Source organism: Ranitomeya variabilis, chromosome 3, assembly GCF_051348905.1.
Source record: "Ranitomeya variabilis isolate aRanVar5 chromosome 3, aRanVar5.hap1, whole genome shotgun sequence".
Taxonomy (NCBI): domain Eukaryota; kingdom Metazoa; phylum Chordata; class Amphibia; order Anura; family Dendrobatidae; genus Ranitomeya; species Ranitomeya variabilis.
In genome coordinates, this window is record NC_135234.1 from 607,901,031 (window position 1) to 607,927,167 (window position 26,137).

The following is a 26,137-nucleotide window of genomic DNA, read 5'->3' on the forward strand; positions in this document are numbered from 1 at the left end:
TGGCAAACTCCAGCCTGGCTTTTTTATGTCTCGGGGTAAGAAGTGGGGTATTCCTGGGTCTCCTACCATACAATCCCTTTTCATTCAGATGCCGACGGATAGTACGGGTTGACACTGTTGTACCCTCGGACTGCAGGGCAGCTTGAACTTGTTTGGATGTTAGTCGAGGTTCTTTATCCAACATCCGCACAATCTTGGCGCTGAAATCTCTTATCAATTTTTCTTTTCCGTCCACATCTAGGGAGGTTAGCCACAGTGCCATGGGCTTTAAACTTCTTGATGACACTGCGCACGGTAGACACAGGAACATTCAGGTCTATGGAGATGGACTTGTAGCCATGAGATTGCTCCTGCTTCCTCACAATTTGGTTTCTTAAGTCCTCAGACAGTTCTTTAGTCTTCTTTCTTTTCTCCATGCTCAATGTGGTACACAGAAGGACACAGGACAGAGGATGTCGGGTGCTCACGCTGAAATAAGTCACCGCTGCATGCAAATAGAAGAAAAGCGGGCACTCACCATCCAGATAAAATCCAAACTTTATTCTCTCATCATGTCAAATGCAGGACAGGCAGGAAGACACGGGCTTCAGTGATTTAGTTATTGCCAACACCTGTTAGGTGCCACAGGTAAGTTACAGGGGCTGTTAATTACACAAATTAGAGAAGCATCACATGATTTTTCGAACAGTGCCAATACTTTTGTCCATCCCCTTTTTTAATAATCTTAATAATAATAATAATAATCTTTATTTTTATATAGCGCTAACATATTCCACAGCGCTTTACAGACATTATCATCGCTGTCCCCAATGGGGCTCACAATCTAAATTACCTATCAGTATGAATTTGGAATGTGGGAGGAAACCGGAGTGCCCGGAGGAAACCCACGCAAACACGGAGAGAACATACAAACTCTTTGCAGATGTTGTCCTGGGTGGGAATTGAACCCAGGACTCCAGCGCTGCAAGGCTGCAGTGCTAACCACTAAGCCACCGTGCTGCCCATGTTTGGTGTGGAATTATATCCAATTTGGCTTTAGGACAATTCTTTTTGTGTTTTTTCATTTAAGACAAATTAAATGAAGATAATAATAGCAAAGAATTTGTGTTTGCAATCATTTTCAGGAAGAAAAGGAGTATTATCTGACAGAATTGCAGGGGTGTCAATACTTTTGGCCACAACTGTATTCCACTGACCCTGTGTGACATTTTTCATATGGGCACCCCATGCCGTATAGGGCTAGCATCAGTAGTGATTATACAGGAAGGTTTCACCACCCAAGGGACACCTCCAGATATATGGGTTTTGCCTAACCACCAAACCAGAGAGGATAAGACTTCTGCGGATAGAGTCATTATTCCTCCAAGATGACCCCGCAAACATTTCTCCTCAAGGAGGATCTGATACTGCAGCTTCCGGGTATTTTGGGCCCATTGGACCACCGGAATACAGGAGAAAAGGGAATCTAGCAAGGACATAGCCTCCCTTAGAGACATGCGTGGTCTTGTCCATTGCGGCTTTAATTTTTTCTTTTATGAGTAATATTTTTACCTCTGGAAGTAGGCATCTCTGACTTGTTGAGTCTAGGTGAAGACCGAAAAGGACTGGAGGGTTTGTGGTACGAGCCTGGACCTCTCGAAACTGATGATCCACCCTAATGCCTGCAAGGACAAAATTGTGCCAGGTAGACGATTTTTACATTGGGTGGTCGAGTATCCTACTATCAGGAAGTCATCAAGATATGGTAAAATTAATGTGTCCTTCTGACGTAAGAAAGCCATAACCTCTATCACCACCTTAGTAAAAACTCAGGGTGCCACAGCGAACCCAATGGCATTACCGTGAACTGGAAGTGGTGGATCTCTCCCACGAAAGACACCGCCGTATTTCTGATGGTCACCATGTATGGGCAGATGATAGTATGCATCTCTTAGATCCAGACCGGCCATCATACATCTAGGAAACAGAAGTTTTATGGTGGACTTAATCGACTCCATTTTGAATTTATGATTGCGGATAAATTTGTTTAATTTCCTTAAATTAATGATCGTCCTAAATAACCCATCTGGTTTAGAGACCAGGAACAAAGGGGAGTAAAATCCCCTTCCCTCCTGGCCTTCCGGAACCTTTATTATGACTCCTTTGGACAATAGACTGTGAATTTCTGACTCAAGAGCCGCCTGTTGTATCGGCGACATTAATGATAAATGATTCATGGGGAATCTGATGGAATTCTAATCTCAGCCCCGTTTTAACTACGCTCAAAATCCAGGCACTTGATATTACTGCCTCCCATTGTTGGGAAAAAAATTTCAGTCTGCCTCCTACTGGAGGATCAGGGTTATCGGTATCCGCCACCCTTCCGGAAGGAGGATCCTTTAAACATGGCACCTTTTTGTTTGTCTTCCCTTGTAGACAAACGGCTCTCTCTTTCTGATGTCCCCATTTTATTAAATGGTCGTCTCCTAAATTTTCTCCTATAGAATGGGAGAGATGGATTAGGGAAACCTTTTTTCTTTCTTTTGCTTTGGTGAGAATCTCGTCTAGAACACTTCCAAAGAGGAACTCACCCTGACACGTGATAGCGCAGAGTTTTGACTTAGACTGCGTGTCCCCTTTCCAGCTTTTAAGCCATAGGGCGCGTCTTGTGTTATTAATCAGGCCAGCCGACCTAGCTGCCAGGGATGGCAGATAGCACCTTGTCTCTGGACACCTTCTGCTGAACTTGCTGCACCAGCTGATCGATCCATACCAGCATGGACCTAGCCGTACATGTACTGGCTATGGCTAGTTTAAAAATTCCCGTAGCGGCTTCCCACAACCTTTTTAGTGAAGATTCTGCTGTGTGATCAAGTGGATCCGATAACATGCCCGCATCTTCCACAGGTAGAGCAGACTGTCTGGAAGTCGAGGCTACAGCTGCGACTACTTTAGGGATTTTAGACCAGTTCAGTAGTTCCTCTTGACTAAAAGGGTACTTCCTTTTAGAGGCTGAGGGAAGGAAGCCCCGCTGATTTTGTTTATCCCATTCCCTTTAGATTAGGGCTTTTACTGCTGGGATTACAGGGAAGGCCCTCCTTTTCCTTTCTGCCAGTCCTGCAAACATTATTTCTTGTGTTGTTGGAGCCTCTTTGGTATCTGTGCACCCTCTAGTGTTCCTAACCGATCTTACTAGGTTGTCGATACTATCTACAGGGAAAAACGAGCGTCCTTCTATGTCTGATGAAAGAGGTGATGAAGATGACTTTGAGAAGTCGGAGGCTTCCTTAAAGTCACTGTTAGATTCCGAACTGAGGGTGGGGGACCTTTCCTTCCTCTTACTTTTGTACCGTTGGGGTATACTGGTCTGGCTCAGGGCCTGCAGCTCTTCCCTTATCATTGTGCCGATGTCTGCTGATGACACCGCTGCGTCCTCCTGCATTTTTAATAATGCAATCTTGACACAATCTCTTAGGGTAGGAGTCGGGGAGGGGCTGGGTACATAGGGCACATTCTTTATGTTTTGATTTCTGTCTCCTCTTGGTCTGAAAGGAGTATATAGCAAGAGGAGAAGTCAGCCTAATAGGTAGAGTCCCATACACTCACCCAGTGCAGCTAAACAATACAGGTTCTGGAGGACGAGGTACAGTCCAAATCCTGGGTGTCTCTGCCAGCTCACCCTTCAGACTCCTGTTTGCGGAACCTCTGCTGGAGCGTCTGGATCCAGCACTCTGCACTGAGAGTCCACCTCTGGTGGGTGTACGTCAAGAGGGGATGACATCTTAGCACACAGATGCTCTATTCCCTCTGCCTTTTAAACTTTTTTTTTTTTTGGCGTGGTTCCCCCTGGCTGTACCGCCTCTTCCGATTCTCCCCGGAAGTACTCCTTCAATTCTGGGGTGGGAGCATGCCCCGGCATACAGAGCGGTCCTGCGTCATCCCTCGGCTGCCCCGCTGATACCGGCTTCTGTAAAGAAGTGGGGCAGCCGAATTCCGGACCCCCGCTCCCACCGGAAGCTCCCCGCGAAGTTACGCATGTCAGGGCAGCCTCACCCGACCCAGACCACCCTCCGCGTGTCAACGTGATGCTGGGCAGCCCTCCCTGGACCAGGTACTCACGGATAGCTGCCAGACGACGAGGGAGGCTGATAGACAGAGCTCCCCCAACGCTGCTTCTGGACCGCAGCCCCTGCCGTTCTCACAGATACCGCACAGGCGGCGTGCATTGGCCCAGGTATTTTCTTTTCCATAGGTGTTCTTCCTTCGGTTCCTATAGGAACAGGAAACAAACTGAGGAAGAGAGGTGCGCCGCCCCCTTTTATTTCTGTAGGTTTCCTGTTCCTATGGGCGGATTCCCTCTTCCTCTAGTGGATGCTGTCATGGCGAGGGGTAAAATAGGACATTTATTTAATAAAACATATGTGAACCGAAATCTCACTAATAACAGACACAAGATTACACGCCTTTTTATATTGCATTGGGATATCAACAAATCATTGCGGGAAGCTCACTTCAAGGCTTCTGGAGAAGCAGATATATTGACGTCAGTATCAGTTTAATCAAATCATCTTCAGCAGCAGCCAAGAAAAGCAGATGAAATTACCGTAATTACCAAATTATCTGATCTGGAAATAGTCACAATATATTAAGTCCAAGCTTCTAACCATGAACCCCAGCAACAAGACTTCCCTTTATGAAGATACATTCCACAGAGTTAGCATTAATTTGCTGCTGACACTAATGCGTTGATCAAAATATTAATCGTTGTACAAGCAAAGGTTGATATAAAGGACGCAATTCATCAAGAACGGCAATTTTCACTCAGTTATTGATATGAAGGCATGTTGAAGTCAGACGACCCTGATTCATTAAGAGGAGCACACTTCTTAAAGGGGTTTTCCCACAGACAAAGTACATTTAAATTAATAGATCTTGGAATAAAAATCTAAAAATAAGATCCACAATTGGATGTGTTAAAAAATGTTCCTGTGCTGAGATAATCTTATAAATGTGCCCCTATTGTGTACTGTGTAATGTCTGTGTCTGATCGTGCAGGAACATGTTCTGATCATACCACAGCTCCTGGGCAGGGGAGGAAGCAAAAGAGTATACAGATATTACAGCAGGGGATCACAGCTGCTGATTCTTTCTGTGAGGTAAATTATTTAAAAACAGGCATGGAAATAATTTACCTAACAGAAAGAATAAGCTGTGATCCTGTGCTGTCAGGGACTGGACTAAAGGTACCTTCACACTAAGTGACTTTGCAGCGAGGACGACAATCCGTGACGTTGCAGCGTCCTGGATAGCATTCTCGTTGTGTTTGACACGCAGTAGCGATCAGGATCCCGCTGTGATATTGCTGGTTGGTCGGAGCTAGAAGTCCAGAACTTTATTTTGTCGCTGATCACCTGCTGTCATCGCTGGATCGGCGTGCGCTGCCGAGAACTTCCTGCACTGAATGTGTCAGCTCCGGCAGTAAAAGCAGAGCACAGCGGTGACGTCTTTCACTTTTACAATGGTAACCAGGGTAAATATCGGGTTACTAAGCGCGGCCCTGCCCTTAGTAACCCGATGTTTACCCTGGTTACTCGGGTGCTGCAGGGGGACATCGGCATCGTTGAAGACAGTTTCAACGATGCCTAAGTCGTTCCCCTGATCGTTGGTCGCTGGAGAGAGCTGTCTGTGTGACAGCTCCCCAGCGACCTAAACAGCGACGCTGCAGCGATCGGCTCGTTGTCTATATCGCTGCAGCGTCGCTGAGTGTGAAGGTACCTTTAGATTTGTGGCATAAGGCCACATTGACACGTTCAGCATTTGGTCAGTATTTGTAAGTCAAAACCAGGATTGGATCAATCAGAGGAAATGTATAATAGAAACCCGTCATCATTTCTGTATTTATCACCCACTCCTGGTTTTGGGTTACAAACACTGAGGTAAAAAAAACTCACCAAATACTGAACGTGGCCTAAGAAAAGTTGGTGCTGGTCATAAATTTGACAAGCTGGAGTTGCCATGCCCTGCCCTGTCCTAGCTCCGCCCACTTGTCAGCGCTGAGAAAAAATGGCATAAGAACGATATAATTTGCAAAATATTAGCGTAGTCTCGCAGTGCGCTATAACTTTGACAGTTTTCAAACTTTTTATGACAGCATTCTGCCATAAAAGCTTTGATGAATCGGGCGCGAAGTGTGTAGAACATAACTGGGGGGAATAGAAGAAAACTGCCAGGGCAGGAAATATGGGTATATTATTATTTTGCTAATTTTGAATAGCTACCTTACATAAGTACATTATTCATTCATTTCCTTTATATATTTCTGTAACCTTGAATGTCAAACTGCAACACAAAAATGTGCAATGTAAGTGTATGGATGTTACAACACCAACCACTTGGAAACGATTCTACACTAATATGAAAACCTTCTCTATAACCAGAGCACAATGTGCCTGATGGGTGTAACTATCGTGAGTCTATTTAATGTCATTTTTAGTGAAAAAGAAGCATCCAATCACAGATGTAGAGGCAGGCATTTCAAAGAGATGTGGCCATTAAGGTTTAGCAGCTTGCTGCTGAAAAAAAATAAATAACAGAAACCCTATGATAGACACCAAATCAAATATTTCTTACAAAAAAAAAAAAAATAAGGGGGTTAAGGATTCTCTTACTGTCATGCAAAGAAAATTGCAATGATCGCTGTGAGAGAGTATAAACTAAAAAATCCACTAAAGTCCAGCATTGGGAGATAAACCTTGCTTTATTTTATTTTTCACTTAGATAACAGTCCGAGAGTAAAGGTACCTTCACACTAAACGACTTTGCAGCGATAACGATAGCGATCCGTGACGTTGCAGCGTCCTGGATAGCGATATCGTTGTGTTTGACACGCAGCAGCGATCTGGATCCTGTGTGATATCGCTGGTCGTTGCTGAAAGTTCAGAACTTTATTTGGTCGTCAGATTGGCGTGTATCGTCGTGTTTGACAGCAAAAGCAACGATGCCAGCGATGTTTTACAATGGTAACTATCGGGTTACTAAGCGCAGGGCCGCGCTTAGTAACCCGATATTTACCCTGGTTACCATTGTAAAAGTGAAAAAAAACACTACATACTCACCCTCTGATGTCTGTCACGTCCCCCGGCGTCCGCGCTGCTGCTCAGAGCTTCCTGCACTGAATGTGTCAGTGCCGGCCGGAAAGCAAAGCACAGCGGTGACGTCACCGCTGTGCCCTGCTACTGCCGGCGCTTACACAGTGCAGGGAAGCGGACACCGTGGGACGCGAATGTAAGTATGTAGTGTTTGGTTTTTTTTACATTTTACGCTGGTAACCAGGGTAAACATCGGGTTACTAAGTGCGGCCCTGCGCTTAGCAACCCGATGTTTACCCTGGTTACCCGGGGACTTCGGCATCGTTGGTCGCTGGAGAGCTGTCTGTGTGACAGCTCTCCAGCGACCACACAGCGACGCTGCAGCGATCGGCATCGTTGTCGTGGTTAAAGTTATATAAGCACACAAATCTCCAAGGGTGCCCACACTTTTGCATCATCCCATTTTTCTTTTTGTAATTTTTAAACTGTAAAAGATGAAAAAATATATATACAGTATATTTTTTTTGGTGTTGACCTTAATAAATAAATGCTTATTGCGGATGTGAAGAGTAACAGAATTCAGACAATTTAATTTTAAATAGTATGAATGAGGAGAAAATACATTTGCTGAAATAGAAATTAACAACATATATTCCAATATAAAATTGCAGCAAAGTGTCTTTCCATTTATGATGATGTCATGTGTATGGGAACACTATCAAATAGGGACATATGGAAAAAAGTACACTTTTTTGGCACTAAGTTATCATTTTTGAGCCAATAAATGTAAAGTATTTGTAATGAGGACATTTTGCCAAAAATATCACAGAAAATTTCCCATAGACTCCCTGAGTTGCAAAAAAGCCCTTCCCTACCACTAAGGTCAGGAAGGGGAGAATGAGTGACAAATGCTATGATGCATAAATAGCTATTTATATAACTATAACTGCAGTTTGCAGCGGGCTTCAGTGTCAGGAGGGAGGAAAACATTTACTTTCTATACTGAATACAATCGTAGGTGAAAGTTATTCTAAAAAAATTAAGCCATCCCCTTTATCCTCAAAATAGGGAAACTTGCTGATCACTTGGTGTCGGACCACTAGGACCTCTAGCAATTCCAAGAACGGGTCTCTGCAGCTTAACTCTGAATGGGGCAATGGTACGTATACTCGGCCTCTGTTCGATTTATTGTCTTTGGGACTGACAGAAATAACCAAGAGCTGTTCTCAGCAGTCACAATAAGTTGACAGGAGGCTGCTACATTCTGGACAGGGCTGCAAAGCACTGTTCTTGGGATCAGTGTGAGACCCAGCAGTCGGACTCACAGCGTTCAGCAAGTTTCACCTACTTTGGTTTTGAGAATAAGTTTTTAAAAGAAGCCCTCTCCCTAATTTTGTTTAACCAAACCTGTAGCGTGTGTGTTAATATACTCACCTACCATTGCCTTCTTAGGATACATCACTGTTCTGCTGCTCTTCTCAGCAACATCACCATTCTTCAGACTTCTCCAGGTCACACTGTGTGACCTCCGAAGTGGCTTTTACAATGTAAGCCTAGAGACTACTGACTAATGCATAGAGGATAAAATGAGCGGGAGAGACTGAAGAGCGATAACTTAATTGAGAAGAAGAGCAGAACATTGCTGGATACAGGAAGACAATGGTAGTGGAGTATATTAACACACACGTGCTATACTACAAGCACATACACTGTGTTCCAAATTATAATGCAAATTGGATATAAGTATTAAAGATTTAACTGTTTTTGTTTTGTTTTTCAAATAAACTGGTGGATGGTATTGTGTCTCAGGGTTCAATGGATCACTGAAATCAATCTTAAACACATGTGATAATTAGTTTTCCAGGTGATTCTAATTAAAGGAAAACTACTTAAAAATGATGTTCCACATTATTAAGCTGGCCACAGGTTTCAAGCAATATGGGAAAAAAAGGATCTCTCTGCTGCTGAAAAGCGTTAAATAGTGCAATGCCTTGGACAAGGTATGAAAACATTCGATATTTCACAAAAACTTAAGAGTGATCATCATACTGCGAAGAGATTTGTGACTGAAACAGAGCTCAGAGTTCATGCAGATAAAGGCATAATGAGGAAGGTTTCTGCCAGACAAATTAATTGGATTAAGAGAGCAGCTGCCAAAATACCATTACAAAGCAGCAAACAGTTTTTTGAAGCTGCTGGTGCCACTGGAGTCCCTCGAACCTCAAGGTGTAGGATCCTTCAAAGGCTTGCTGTGGTGCATAAACCTACTATTTGGCCACCCCTAAACAGTGTTCACAAGCAAACGGTTGCAGAGGGCCCAGACACACATGAAGACTAATTTTCAAACAGTCTTGTTTACTGATGAGTGTCGAGCAACCCTGGCTGGTCCAGATGGATGGAGTAGTGGATGTTTGGTGGATGGCCACCATGTCCCAACAAGGCTGTGACGTCAGCAAGGAGGTGGAGGAGTCATGTTTTGGGCAGGAATCATGGGGGAACAGCTGGTAGGGCCATTTAAGGTTCCTGAAGGTGTGAAAATGACCTCTGCAAGGTATATAGAGTTTCTGACTGACAACTTTCTTTGATGGTATAAAAAGCAGAAACGTGCCTTCAGGAGCAAAATCATGGATGGCAATGCCCTATCTCATGCTGCAAAGAATACCTCTGAGTCATTGACTGCTATGAGCATAAAAGGAGATAAACTCATGGTGTGGCCACCATCTTCGCCTGACCTCAACCCTATAGAGAACCTTTGGAGTATCATCAAGCAGAAGATCTATGAGGGTGGGAGGCAGTTCACATCAAAACAGCAGCTCTGGGAGGCTATTCTGACTACATGCAAAGAAATACAAGCAGAAACTCTCCAAAAACTCACAAGTTCAATGAATGCAAGAATTGTGAAGGTGATATCAAAGAAGCGTTCCTATGTTAACATGTAACTTGGCTTGTTAGGATGTTTTGGAGTTAAATAGCTTTTTTGTTCAGTGAATGTGACCTCCTAATGCTGCAAATTCCACAAATGAGCATTTTCAGTTCTTTAAAACATATCAAATGTTTAGAAATTCTACTGTGCCTCATAATTTGGAACAGTGCATTTTGAGTTTTTATTCATTTTGGAGATTATACTGTTATCATTGGGAGGTTTCTTCAATAAAATTTGATGTATACTCTAACGGGTGATGACTTATTAGACTGACTGTCATTTGCACCGACCATTTAGGAAAATCCGAGAAAAAGGTAATTTGCGTAATAATTTGGAACATGGTGTATACACAGATTTAGTAAAATAAAGTATGTTTTAGATTTAGCTCTCTACATTTTGAGGACTTAACAAGCAGTACAGAATGTGTGATGACAAATCCAAAAATTGCCAAATTAAATTGCACAGTTGTGGTAATCCACCAATTTACGGTAATTCAGAAAAAGATAACAGCTTTGCAGGTGTCAGCATTCCCCGGTAAAGAGTGAAAGTTCAAGCAATGACCCAGAAATAAGTTTACCCTTCTAAGACATAATTAAGAGGAGCAAATTCCAGGAGTGACACGTTACATAATAGCGATGATCACACCAAGCTACGGTTCTACACACCAGGGTGCGCCCCCATGATGCAGGTTCACAGGTGTGAGGCCCAGAATTGTGAACACCCAGGATTAGGATCAGAAATTATGTTAACAAGGGAGGGGGGCACGAAAGCTACAATGAAGTGTCAGTGAACATCAGACATGATTGAACACCAGCATTCCTACTGGAAACACATGTGGAAAGCAATGTGCTGATCACACGCATGCATCTGAATTCTTTACTGGCGCTGCGAAATCTGAATGTCTAAGATGGAGAAATGGGAATCACTGCTGTGGGTATGTGTCACAACAACATGGTACCGGGTATAGTGCCAGGTTGTTCTGACATTTTATGCAGCTGACGTATTGTGAAAAAAAACACACACTCTATAGAAACAATTAAAACAAAAAGGTAACAGAAAATCTACTTCTAGTAACACATTTATGACAATTCTGGGGAGCTGCCCTGATGGACAACCCATGTTTCGTTAAATACTTTCTAATCTCCAAATGTGAGAGCAAAAGTAATTCATAGATTAAGCTAGTATTTGGGTACGCCAAGTGTTTAATGTAGCTAGGTCTATGTGTACAAAGAAGTATTCCAGGACTGAGGTTTGCAGATCACTCTGCAGATTACTGACAACAAACAACCACATTCTGTAGTCCTTTATGAGCAGAAGTAAATCTGATATCTGAAAGTACCCAGACTGCACACAATGTATGCATTCAGTGCGCTGTCTCACAGGATGAGTTTGCTTCAGTGACTTGTGATGTGATGTGGCTGAAAATAAAATTTTACAACAAATTTGTGTAATTTTTCAATAGATTAGTACCGTCATGTTGTGCAGGCGGGAGCAGCGGTACCTGCAATGCTATTTGACCGTTAACAATTAGGTAGTAGTTATCCATACTGCCTCCTAAACTCTCAAGGGCCTGGAAGAAAAGTTCAGCTCAACTTTTTTTCCCCCCACAACTTCCGGCTGCATCTCTCTCAGATATCCCTTTAAGTCTTTGCAGCAGTAGTTGGGGACTTGGGCATTGTTCTCTCTGGACTAGTCAATACATTTGAAATAGCAGAAAGAAAGTAGCTTAATCATGGACTATAAAGAAGCCAGATAATCGACAAGGGCAAATAGTATTAAACAGCACCCAGGTCTAACACAGTTGAAGGGGTTATCCTGTCAAAGAATATTGATGACTTATCCACATGATAAATCGTAAATATGAGATCAGTTTGTGTCCAACACCCCCATTGGTCAGCTTTTACTTGGCAGGCAGATGTAAATACTTTGATTAGAGATCAACTGCGCAGCTCCATTCAAAAGTATAGCGGAAAACGCCAAGTACTACAGCTCCTATTCACTATGTAGGGCCATTATACTGTATGGAGGGCTATATGGGGACATTATACTGTAAGGAGGGCTATGTGGGACCATTATACTGTATGGAGCACTATGTGGGGCCATTATACTGTATGGAGGACTATGTGGAGCCATTATACTGTACGGAGGGCTATGTGGGTCCATTATACTGTATGGAGCACTATGTGGGGCCATTATACTGTTTGCAGCACTATGTGGAGACATTATACTATATGGAAGGCAATGCAGGGCCCATTATACCGAATGGAGGATAATGTGGGGCCATTATATTATATGGATGACTATTTGGGGTCCATTATACTGTGTAGACCACTAAGTTGGGTTATTATAATGTGTGGAGGGATGTGTGGCGTTTACAATTGAGGAATCATAGTGTGATGAAGTCACCATACTTTTCCTCGGTGGTTGGGGGTATAGTAAGGCCATCATACAAGTGCGTATGGAGGGTACTGTGGAGCAAATCATTGAGGGGGTATCTTATCTTTGTGTTTTGTTCGCATCATACTTAATTACCTGTATTATTCAAGTTTGTTATCCTTTGTTACTACATATTTAAATTAGGTCATTGGGGTATAAGCTTTTACTGCATTACATGACATAGTATGTTATTCCAATATTTTATGTTAAAATCTATTAATTAAAATGTACTTAGTTTGTGAAACAACCCCTTTCTGTTTTTCCATATAAAAAGGTTCATCGTAATATTTAATGATGAGAAAAAACTTCCTCAAATGTAGACATTTCATTAATAAATATTAGGATTGGCCCTTGACTTTGTCCAAGCTTTTAACTTTGGCCCTCTATGTATTTTGAGTTTGACATCCTTGTTCTAGGGTAATGAAAAAGTTAATGTCAATATCCTTGGTGATTGATGCTGAATAAGTTGGTACTATTTAGATCTCTGATGGTCTATGGTAGGCAAATGGTAAACTCTGAGTTCCCTGGTGGAGGCCTGTAGAGTGGTAATGCAGCACACCTGAAGTCCAATGGTTATTCACCTCTCCAGGTTCCAGCGTTGTGCCATCTGCATTTTCTCGTTTACTCCCTGCACTGATCACAGAGATGAATACAGGGAGGGGACAGAAAAACATGCACCTGTAACTGGACAACTGCAAGGTACTCTCGGTGATTAGGTAGAACAATTCAGAAACAAATCTGCCTGATCATCAAGGGAGAAGCAACACTGACCACTATGACCCTATAGATGAATATCTTTTAAAGATTCTAACACCTAAAAATATATATTATCAATATTAATCATACAAAAAAGTCATTTGATATGCATGCTATAAACTTTAAAGAATGACCACACTCATATGCACATAGTATAAAAGAAAGATGTTACTTACAGAATAATAATGAGATATTCTGAACTTGGCAGTTTGCACAATGTATATTCAAAACTGCATATTTCCTAACCTGTTCCTCCAGCCCATGTGTTACCACCAACATGAGGCACGTTATCTGGATCCAGCTTTCCATGCTTTGGTGAGCTGACGTCCAAACCACTGTCTTTCTGTACCGTGATCTGAAAAAGACACATGGTTATATTCCATGGTATTATTAGCATTAGTGAATCACTACCGGAAGTATTACACCAAGTACAGGAGACTGTCATCAAAGGTAAAGTAACATACAAGGGTCCAATGGCCACACATGACCAATGTGATATCACACAAAAATCATATAGCCATTAAGTTATAGCTTTTTATGACATTAAAGCATGGAATAGTAGGTTGACACTTTATGGATATTTATGTTTATCATTTTTTAATAGGTGATTCCAGAGAAATAAGCAAAATCTAACTAGGGTATATGTTTCAGGATCTACAATAAAAGGCTTGTCATGTTTTATATGTATTCCCATTTCTGTTGATGCAGGTACATCCAAGCTTCACAGCAAAAATTATTATTGAACCCCAAGTAAACAAAGAGATGCCTGTTACTTTTGTACTTACTTACAAAACATTAATGAGTGATCAATGAGGGTCTGGCTCAAGGACGTTCAATGATTAGAATCATGAAAGGGTCTGTCCATCTTGCCCGATATTTCAGCTCAGACCTAGTCAATTAGGGCTGAGCTGTGCAACCAGACAGAAAAGCATATACGGAAAAGTCAGTGTGTCTGGGTAAACAATGAGAGGTAGCAATGCCTGACAGAGGATGATGGAGGGCTTTAATTCAGTTGATTGCTGTAGGTGATATGGATCTGGTGTCTACAAAGATCATCAATTCTAAGGGTACCGTCACACTAAACGACTTACCAACGATCACGACCAGCGATACGACCTGGCCGTGATCGTTGGTAAGTCGTTGTGTGGTCGCTGGGGAGCTGTCACACAGACCGCTCTCTCCAGCGACCAACGATCAGGGCAACGACTTCGGCATCGTTGAAATTGTCTTCAACGATGCCGAAGTCCCCCTGCAGCACCCGGGTAACCAGGGTAAACATCGGGTAAGTGCAGGGCCGCGCTTAGTAAGAGCTTCCCTGCACTGAATGTGTCAGCGCCGGCAGTAACAGCGGTGACGTCACCGCTGTGCTCTGCTTTACGGCCGGCGCTGACACAGTCAGTGCAAGGAAGCTCTCGGCAGCAGCGCGTGCATTAGCAGCGCTCCTGCCGAAAGCAGTTTTAACCCTGTTGACGCCGGGGGACGTGACAGACATCAGAATGTGAGTATGTACTGTTTTTTTTTTAACTTTTACAATGGTAACCAGGGTAAATATCGGGTTACTAAGCGCGGCCCTGCGCTGAGGCTGGTTTCACACTTGCGTTTTTATCTGCATGCGTTTTTTTTAAAAACGCGTGTGTGAAAAAACGCATGTAAACGCGGTAAAACGCATGTGTTTTTTAGACGCATGCGTTTTTATAGAAAAACACAAGAAAACAAGAAAAAAAACCAAAAAACCCTACCCCTAACCCTACCCCTAACCCTAACCTGAAATACGTGGCACTGAAATATGTGGCACTGAAATACGTTTATATACGTATATACGTGCCACGTATTTAAGTGCCACGATATTTCAGTGCCACGTATAACCACGTAGTTATAGTATTTATAGTACGTGGCACTTAAATACGTGGCACTGAAAGACGTGGCACTGAAATACGTGGCACTGAAATATCGTGGCACTGAAATACGTGGCACTATGACTGTCAGAAAATGTTCATTAAACGGTTAGGGGTGAGGTTAGGGGTAGGGTTAGGGTTTGGATCCCTTTATCACCTTGATGGTGGTGGGTGACTTTTCAGTGTGTTTTCTGGTTTCTTTCTATAAAAACGCATGCGTTTTTAACGCAAACAAAACGCATGTGCTTAAAAACGCATGCGTTTACATAGACAGCAATGCATTTTTTTGCGGCAAAAAAACGCCTCTCAAAAATACTACAAGTAGCATTTCTGAAAATGAACGCATGCAGTAAAAAAACGCATGCGATTGAAAACGCGACCAAACGCGTACAAAAAAACCGCATGCGTTTTCAATGTTAAATATAGGGAAAAAAACGCATGCGTTTTTTGTTCAAAAAACGCTGCAGACAAAAACGCAAGTGTGAAACCACCCTTAGTAACCCGATATTTACCCTGGTTACAAGTGAACACATCGCTGGATCGGCGACACGCACGCCGATCCAGCGATAACAGCGGGTGATCAGCGACCAAAAAATGGTCCTGATCATTCCCCAACGACCAACGATCTCCCAGCAGGGGCCTGATCGCTGGTCGCTGTCACACATAACGAGATCGTTAGCGGGATCGTTGCTACGTCACCAAAAGCGTGACGTTGCAACGATATCGTTAACGATATTGTTATGTGTGACTCAGCCTTAAGGAGAGGTCATGAATAATTTCTGCTGTGGTTGAAACATCACTGATGTACAGCAGAGCATCATTTCTACTCAGAAATTATATTCATGTCTGACAGAGGATAGTTAAGTGGCAGAAAGAGTAGACCCCATTGCTGACAAAAGAAATATATACCAAAAATGGCGAGCTGATAAGATATTATGTCAGTTTACTGCACATTGGGATGGAGGAATATATTGTATTTAACTGTAGGTTGATAAGTTCAAGGGGGGCGAATACTTTCGCAAGGAACTGTATGTAGAAAAGTCGGCACAAACACATGAATAACAGAGGTATTTATGTATAACAGTATGTATGTATGTGCAACAGTATGTATATGTGTAAGAGTATTTTTTTATTATTATTATTATTTATTTATAAAGCACCATTGATTCCATGGTGCTGTACATGAGAAGGGGTTACATACAAGTTACAGATATCACTTACAGTAACAAACTAACAATGACAGACTGATACAGAGGGGCGAGGACCCTGCCCTTGCGGGCTTACATTCTGCAGGATGTATAACATTATATACGTACATGATATTATGTAAGTTTACTGCGAATTGGGATTGAGGAATATATTGCATTTTATCTGTATGCATGTATTTATGTATGTGTAACAGTATGTACACACACGTGTAACAGTATTTATGTGTAACAGTATGTATGTGCAACAGTACGTATTTATGTATGTACAGTGGGTACGGAAAGTATTCATACCCCTTTACATTTTTCATTCTTTGTTTCATTGCAGCCATTTGGTAAATTCAAAAAAGTCCTTTTTTTCTCATTAATGTACACTCTGCACCCCATCTTGACTGAAAAAACAGTAATGTAGTATTTTTGCTAATTTATTAAAAATAAAAACTGAAATATCACATGATCATAAGTATTCAGACCTTTTGCTCAGTATTGAGTAGATTGTTGCTTTCAAGCATTATTGCTTTCAACTCTATCGGTATCTATGATGCTGATACAGTTGAATGCAGGGCTGGGGGCGGTGATGGGGTCCCTGATTCACTGGCCCCATAGCGACCAAATGGTGTGCCGCTATTAGCGGCAACCCACTGACTGGTGGTCCCTGGGGGAGCGGGGACCCTAGGCAACTGCCTAGTCTGCCTGCCCCTAACGCCGGCCCTAGCTGCTGCTGTTGTTGGAGCTGCTGCTGAATCTGTTGCATAAGCAGCTTTCTTGTATCCTGATGTGCCAGCTGTTGCTGCTGCTGTGCTTTCACAAGGTACTTAATCAGTTCCTCCATGGTGTCTAACATTGCTTTCTGGCCAACTTCACCCAAGAGATGCAGGTTATGAGTGTTCCTGGAACGTTGCCCGGCTGCTCACAGAGGTAGATACAAACATTTCTTCTGCTGGTTTATTTAAATCACAGCATGAAACAAGTACAGAATTCAACAAAATAATTATGGCCTTTCTGGCAAAACCGGACAACAAAAAAGATAATGTATAGTACAGTCCTTATGCCTGTGGGATTCCACACGCTCCGAGTACAATCAACAGAGTCCAGCACAGTTGCACATAAACACTTCTCTGGAGCTCTCCAGCCCCACAGACAGAAGAAAAACTGAGTAGCAGGACATTTAACTTGCCGAACCACACCCTTGAGGAGATATGGTAAGTGGCTGTCCCATCATCTCTTACAGCTACTCACAAAAAACCCAACCCTGTCATGGCCGATTAACTCCACTCAGCACATAACATGCTGGCAAGAAACCTCTGGGTTTTCACATTAAGGAAGATAGCTATCTTCATGATACATATCTCCCCTCACTTACATTGCCAGTGACTCTGTTCCAATACTAAGCTGTCTATTTTCTGTAATAAAATGAATATTAGTGAAAAAAGCTGCCTCATCATTTATAGATGCACTTTATGGCATCTTTCTCAAGCCAGTCACAAAAGAGATGGCACATCTGATTCCATTGATGCTTGTGCTGACAAAAAATCCTAAAAGTTTGCAAATGTAATGGCTATATAAAGCAAAATTCCAGCTATAGGATATCAGCATAGTTGGATAACTAAGTGGATAACTGAGCTGTATAGAAAGAGTGTTCAGAGGTTTCGAGGTTCACATACATGTAATATTAGTCACAAGAGAGTGATTTCGTCAATGCTTCCTCAGTCACTTATACACACTTCAATAATGCGTACTATTAGGTGGTGTTTTGCACACATGACTAGTGATTACTGCTCTTGTAAAAAATGATGGGTTTAAATGCTGCGATTCCTCAATATTGCAATTTTGCAAAGAGAGTATAGCTTCAGTCATGTGGTACAGAGATGGTGCACCATAGTCTAGATTGGTTGGCAGAGAGGTCATCCTCCATTTACACTGAACCTGCATACTACACTTTTAATTAAATCATACATTTTGTTATTATCATAGCACATGCACAAACTAGTCAGATCATCAGTCTGATAGTCCAGGAGGATATGTGTGAATCAAGTCATAGAAAGTAGACCTAAGTGGCAACATGGGCTGTTTTCTGCTAGACCACTGAACCCCAATACTGTGGTTGAACCTGATCCCACCATGGACGCTCTAGTATTAGTGGTCAGCTCATCTAGGCAACAATAAGACATAGAAGGAAACTTTACCTAATCAGGTCAGGCTGTCAGATGTGTTTATTCCAAAGACATACTGATAGGGAATTTAGATTGTGAATCCCATCGGGTACAGTGATGATAATGTGTATAAACTGTAAAGTGCTGAGGAATATGTTAGCGCTATATAAAAATAAAGATTATCCAAGTTTTTAGCACTTGTATTAATTAACACATCTTTACTGCTAACTGAAATGGCAAAGATAACTCCACTCCTGTCCACTCGTGTCAATGCACTTATCTCTATGGCTTCCATCACTTTTAGACATACAGTACAGAAAAAAAGTTTGGACACACCTTCTCATTTAAAGATTATTCTGTATTCTCATGACTATGAAAATTGTACATTCACACTGAAGGCATCAAAACTATGAATTAACACATGTGGAATTACATACTTAACAAAAAAGTGTGAAACAACTGAAATTATGTCTTATATTATAGGTTCTTCAAAGTAGCCACCTTTCGCTTTGATGACTGCTTTGCACACTCTTGGCATTCTCTTGATGAAAACATTTGAAAACAGTTTGGCTGATTAGAGAACCTATAAACCTGACCTTCCTTTAAGCTAGTTGAGAATCTGGAGCATTACATTTGTTGGTTCCATTAAACTCTCAAAATGGGCAGAAAAAAAAAGAACTTTCATGTGAAACTCGACAGTCTATTCTTGTTCTTAGAAATGAAGGCTATTCCATGCGAGAAATTGACAGGAAACTGAAGATTTCTTACAATGGTGTGTACTACTCCCTTCAGAGGTGAGCACAAACAGGCTCTAACCAGAGTAGAAAGAGAAGTGGGAGACCCCGCTGCACAACTGAGCAACAAGACAAGTCCTTTAGAGACTGTAGCTTGAGAAATCGATGCCTCACAGGTCCTCAACTGGCAGCTTCATTAATTAGTACACGCAAAACGCCAGTGTCAACGTCTACAGTGAAGAGGCGACTCCGGGATGCTGGCCTTCAGGGCACAGTGGCAAAGAAAAAGCCATATCTGAAACTGGCTAATAAAAGAAAAATATTAATATGGGCAAAAGAATACAGACATTGGACAGAGGAAGATTGGAAAAAAGTGTTATGGACAGATGAATCCAAGTTTGAGGTGTTTGGATCACACAGAAGAACATTTGTGAGACGCAGAACAACTGAAAAGATGCTGGAAGAGTATCTGACGCCATCTGTCAAGCATGGTGGAGGTAATGTGATGGTCTGGGGTTGCTTTGGTGCTAGTAAAGTGGGAGATTTGTTCAAGGTAAAAGGGATATTTAATAAGGAAGCCTATCACTCCATTTTTCAAAGCCATGCCATACCCTGTGGACAGCGCTTGATTGAAGCCAATTTCATCCTACAGGACAATGACCCTAAGCACACCTCCAAATTATGCAAGAACTATTTAGGAAAGAAGCAGGCAGCTGGTATTCTATCTGTAATGGAGTGGCCAGCGCAGTCACCAGATCTCAACCCCATTGAGCTGTTGTGGGAGCAGCTTGACCGTATGGTATGCAAAAAGTGCCCATCAAGCAAAACCAACTTGTGGGAGGGGCTTCTGGAAGCATGGGGTGAAATTTCTCCAGATTACCTCAGCAAATTAACTGCTAGAATGCGAAAGGTCTGCAATGCTGTAATTGCTGCAATGGGAGCAATAGGGTCTATCACAGTGATCAAAATGAACCAATAGGAAAAATCTCCTATTGTTGTTGGGTACCGGCCAGCAGATCTAGGACTCAATTTTCTTCCAGGAAGATGACACAGAGGGCTGGGGGACGGAGCAGGAGAGGTCGCGGAAGGCAAAGGTATTGGGGGGGGGGGGGGGGGGCCTCGGGGGACCTAATTTCCTTCTTCCCTGATATTTGGTGAATTACGGCAATCACGTGACTGGGAACGGTAAAAACTGCCCTGAATTATGTTCTCCGGTGTCTCCGCTACGACACCAGAGATTTTCCGACACTGGGGGCGCTATACACTTATTTCCCAGAGCCGTTAAAAAGAGTCTCTGAGGAATAAGACCCCTTAACTGCCGCCGTTAAAAAGGTGTATCAGCAGCCGTTAAGGGGTTAATGCTAGTAACCTGCAGATTAGCCCTATATCTACAAATAAAAAGCATTTCCCAATATGACAGCTTCCCCTTAATAAAGGGATTTGTAGATTGTCAAATGCACAATTTATCTTCCAAATAAGATCAAGCTGTGAGGAAGTACAATGTTGAGGGTTTGAACAATATAAAATGATCTAATATACGAAACTGATTTTTTACTTTATTTTATTGCATACAATGAAAAAAGAAGAAATAGAACTAAAGGGTGTTAGCTTACCTTTAGCCAAGTCCAACATTACTGCCCAAATAACCATAAGTAAACAGTACAACCACAGCAATGTGTTGTCCAGGGTCCTGTAACATTAGAACCACTGGCCCTATTACTGGACAGTATATATTGTTTACACGCAGCACTTTTATCACCTACACACAAATTGACCTTAGCAGACAACTGAGTATTCTAGATTAGCTGACAAGTCTGCTCATTCAGGTTCAGCTGCCACTTCCACTATACATTACCCACTCAGCTCTTTCCAGCCAGGCACTCATCATTTCCCTTTTCAGACCTCAATGGCTTTTTGGCCACCCACAGAGTTAGCTAAAGATAGAATAAGACAAATGTGGGCACATAAGGCAGTAGAAAACATCATAAGAGCATGATACCAGGCAGCAGCTATCAGGAGAAAACATTTGTATGGTCTAGAAATCAGAGCGCATATATGGAACGCATTACGGTCAGACTAAAAGGCAACTCTTGGCTACTAACAATGAGATCTGCTGAAATATTGGATTTCATGTAACCAATGTTACTGATATTCTATTAACTTTAAAATATCTATTAAATGTAATAATACTGAAAATTATATGAAACCGAAAGATTGTGACATTACAGAAGGCAAATGAAGGACGAGATCCTAATTAGAGTTTTTCCATCCAATCACTTACTTATAATGCATCTTCTGATGCTTCTATAAGTATTTCCCAAACTCCAGTTCTTCCCGGCCCACGACACGTCATGTTTTCAGGATTTCCTCAGTATTGCACAGCTGATGGAATTATTATTAAGGTATCAGAAATCTCCACAAGTTCTCTCACTTGCGCAAAACTAAGGAAATCCTGAAAACCTGATCTGTCGGGGGCTGGGAGGACGGGGTGTGGGAAATACTGTTCTATACTAAGGGTACTGTCACACAGTCACACTTTGGACGCTACGACGGCACGATCCGTGACGTCGCAGCGTCGTATGAGTATCGCTCCAGCGTCGTAGACTGCGGTCACACGTTGCAATCACGGCGCTGGAGCGATGCCGAAGTCCCCGGGTAACCAGGGTAAACATCGGGTTACTAAGCGCAGGGCCGCGCTTAGTAACCTGATGTTTACCCTGGTTACTAGCGTAAACGTAAAAAAACCAAACAGTACATACTTACATTCCGGTGTCTGTCCCCCGGCGTTCTGCTTCTCTCCACTGTGTAAGCGCCGTAGCCGGAAAGCACAGCGGTGACGTCAGACGTCACCGCTGTACTCGCTTTCCGGCCGGCAGGCGCTCACAGTGCAGAGAAGCTGAGACGCCGGAGGACAGACACCGGAATGTGAGTATGTACTGTTTGGTTTTTTTTACTTTTACGCTGGTAACCAGGGTAAACATCGGGTTACTAAGCGCGGCCCTGCGCTTAGTTACCCGATGTTTACCCTGGTTACAAGCGAACGCATCGCTGGATCGCTGTCACACACAACGATCCAGCGATGTCAGCGGGAGATCCAGCGACGAAAGAAAGTTCCATACGATCTGCTACGACGTACGATTCTCAGCAGGATCCCTGATCGCTGCTGTGTGTCAGACACTGCGATATCGTAACGATATCGCTGGAACGTCACGGATCGTACGGTCGTAGCGATCAAACTGTGACTGTGTGACAGTACCCTAAGAGTAGAAAACACCTTGATGGCACTGTGTAAAGGCTCGTATGTTTGTGTGACAAGCTGTGGCATTTTTGTTGCTAACATTTTGGGGTATGTGTTGTTTTGATCTTTTTATTGATTTTTTTCAAATAAGATTCAGCAATTTTGTATATTTTTTTCCTTTATTAAGACATTAACTATACAGGTTCTTTAACTTTCTATTCTCAGACTTTTTTGAACAAAGGAATAGCAAATAGATATTTTTAAATTCTTTACTTTTGAACTGGAAAAAGGGGGAAGAATCAAACTTTTATCATTTTTTTAAATAAAAATGTTTTCCTTAATTGTTTAATCAACTTAAGGAACTGGAACCTGTGATCGTTTGTTGACCATCTCTTACAAAACCCAGCCTCTGATGGCAGTGACGAGGCCTTTCAGCAGACCCTCAGCTGCCCATGGTAACCCATCTGTGCATTGCAAGGTGCAGTGCTAACACTAGTTGATTATGTCAGAGGCAGCTGCTGGCTGTAGAACGCAGCCAGCACCCACTGTGTATGGAGCCAGTTAGCTTCTGACCACGCACAATACACCCGCAGTGTGACAGGCATGTACATCACAGTTCACAAAGGGTCTAACTGCCTATTACACAGGCCATTACAAACCGTACAGGGACAAATGATCGATGTTGATGACTGTTTAGTCTCCATATGTTCTGCACCTTATTGGCATTAGGCCAGCGCAACACTTGCGAGTGTGATGCAAGAAACTCGCGCGAGTCTCACACATCAATACACGGCACTGCCGCCGGCACTCGGACCGGACATGTGGCTGCATGTATTTCTATGCAGCTGAACGCTCCAGTCCCGAGTGATGGCGGCAGTGCCAGGTATTCATGTGTGAGGTTCTCGCATCACACTCGCAAGTGTGACCCCGGCCTTACAAAAAAAACGGCGCTACCGACATTATTTTTAGGCCATTCATCAGCTGTTAGTATAGTGGCTCAGTGATTAGCACTGCAGCCTTGCAGCGCTGGGGTCCAGGGTTCAAATCCCACCAAAGACAACATCTGTAAGGCATGTGGATGTTCTCCCCGTGTTTGTGTGGGTTTCCTCTGGGTTGTCTGGTTTCCTCCCACACTCCAAAGACATACTGATAGGGAATTTAGATTGTGAGCCCCATCGGGGACAGTAATGATAATGTCTGTAATGCGCTGTGGAATAAGATAGCACTATATAAGCAAAGCATAATAAATACATTTAGGGTATGTGCACACGTCAGGATTTCTTGCAGAAATTTTCCTGACAAAAAACAGACATTTCTGCCAGAAATCCGCATGCGTTTTTTTCGCGTTTTTGACAAGTTTTTTGTGCGTTTTTTTTCAAATGCATAGAATTGCAGGAAAAACGCAGAAAATCCGCAAAATTAATGAACATGCTGCTTTTTTTTACCGCAATGCGCTTTTTTCGCTGAAAAAAACGCACAATGTGCACAAAACATGCAGAATGCATTCTAAATGATAGGATGCATAATGTATGCGTTTTTATAGCGTTTTTATCGCGAAAAAAACGCAAAAAAACCTGAACGTGTGCACATGGCCTTACTGCCACGGGAACGGCCTCAGACTAGTCAACTAAGACATGAAAACTGCGTAAAGCATAGATGGATACAAAAAGTGGTTGAAGCAGCATGAATCAGACGAAAGGTTCCTTTTAAAGGGATTCAGACTGCTATAAACTGTCCATGTTCTCATGTAACAAAGCGAACTTCGGTTCTATATAATTGCTAGCTTCATCAAAGTGTGGGGTGCTTTACGCAATGCCTTGAATCCGGGAGTAGAAGTATATTTGGAAAAGCAATGTAAGATGCTAAATAAGGCTAGGGTTGCAAGGCTACTTCAGTCACTAGCTGTCACTGCCACATCACAGCACAATACAAACGAACAAGGGGCGAGACTGCAACCCTGAGGGAACTGCATCCGCGACGAGCAATTCATAAAAAGTCAAGTAGTGTCTGATTTTTTGCGACTTGCTTGTCGTGGTACCCTTGGGGTCACAATATGAAACCATTCACTTGTATCACTCTGCGATACAGCAGCAACATACACTGTGTGCAGAATTATTAGGCAAGTTGTATTTTAGAGGATTATTTTTATTATTGATCAACAACTATGTTCTCAATCAACCAAAAAGACTCATAAATGTCAAAGCTTAATATTTTTGGAAGTTGGAGTGGGTTTTTTTTTTAGACTTGGCTATCTTAGGAGGATATCTGTTTGTGCAGGTAACTATTACTGTGCAGAATTATTAGGCAACTTAATAAAGAACAAATATATTCCCATCTCACTTGTTTATTTTCACCAGGTAAACCAATATAACTGCACAAAATTTAGAAATAAACATTTCTGACATGCAAAAACAAAACCCCCCACAATTAGTGACCAATATAGCCACCTTTCTTTATGACAGTCACTAGCCTTCCATCCATAGATTCTGTCAGTTGCTTGATCTGTTTACGATCAACATTGCGTGCAGCAGCCACCACAGCCTCCCAGACACTGTTCCGAGAGGTGGACTGTTTTCCCTCCCTGTAGACCTCACATTTTATGAGGGACCACAGGTTCTCTATGGGGTTCAGATCAGCTGAACAAGGGGGCCATGTCATTATTTTGTCTTCTTTGAGACCTTTACTTGCCAGCCACGCTGTGGAGTAGTTGGAGGCATGTGATGGAGCATTGTCCTGCATGAAAATCATGCTTTTCTTGAACGATACCGACTTCTTCCTGTACCACTGCTTGAAGAAGTTGTCTTCCAGAAACTGGCAGTAGGTCTGGGAGTTGAGCTCCACTCCATCCTCAACCCGCAAAAGGTCCCACAAGTTCATCTTTGATGATACCAGCCCATACCAGTACCCCACCTCCACCTTGTTGGCGTCTGAGTCGGAGTGGAGCTCTCTGCCCTTTACTGATCCAGCCTCTGGCCCATCAAGAGTCTCTCTCATTTCATCAGTCCATAAAACCTTTAAAAAGTCAGCCTTAAGATATTTCTTGGCCCAGTCTTGACGTTTTATCTTATGTTTCTTGTTCAAAGGTGGTCGTTTTTCAGCCTTCCTTACCTTGGCCATGTCCCTGAGTATCACACACCTTGTGCTTTTTGTTACTCCAGTAACGATGCAGCTCGGAAATAAGGCAAAACTGGTGGCAAATAGCATCTTGGCAGCTTCATGCTTGATTTTCCTCAATTCATGGGCAGTTGTTTTGCGCCTTTTTTGCCCAACACACTTCTTGCGACCCTGTTGGCTATTTGCCATGAAAAGCTTGATTGTTCAGTGATCACGCTTCAAAAGTTTGGCAACTTCAAGACTGCTGCATTCCTCTGCAAGACATCTCACAATTTTGGACTTTTCAGAGCCAGTCAAATCTCTCTTCTAACCCATTTTGCCAAAGGAAAGGAAGTTGCCTAATAATTAAGCACACCTTATATAGGGTTTTGATGTCATTAGACAACACCCCTCCTCATTACAGAGATGCACATCACCTGATTTACTTAATTGGTAGTTGGCTCTCAAGCCTGAACAGCTTGTAGTAGGACAACATGTATAAAAAGTATCATGTGATCAAACTACAACTTGCCTAATAATTCTGCACACAGTGTATAGTGAACTTTGGTCATGCGACAGGTGTTGTAGTTGATGTCACCATACAGACCTAGTCTAATTTGCTGTCTACCACTTTAGG

The 26,137-nt window shown here is 42.5% G+C and overlaps 1 protein-coding gene across 4 annotated transcripts in view; it reads right to left on the minus strand.

Annotated features, from left to right (window-relative positions):
* The window catches only part of VWA8 (von Willebrand factor A domain containing 8), a 523,579-nt gene that overhangs the window by 62,674 nt on the left and 434,768 nt on the right, over window positions 1-26,137 (minus strand). For all 4 annotated transcript variants that reach the window (XM_077297321.1, XM_077297318.1, XM_077297319.1 and 1 more), the window contains exon 39: window positions 13,429-13,537. In XM_077297321.1, coding sequence (XP_077153436.1) covers window positions 13,429-13,537 — 109 coding nt within the window. The remainder of the gene's footprint in view (window positions 1-13,428; window positions 13,538-26,137) is intronic.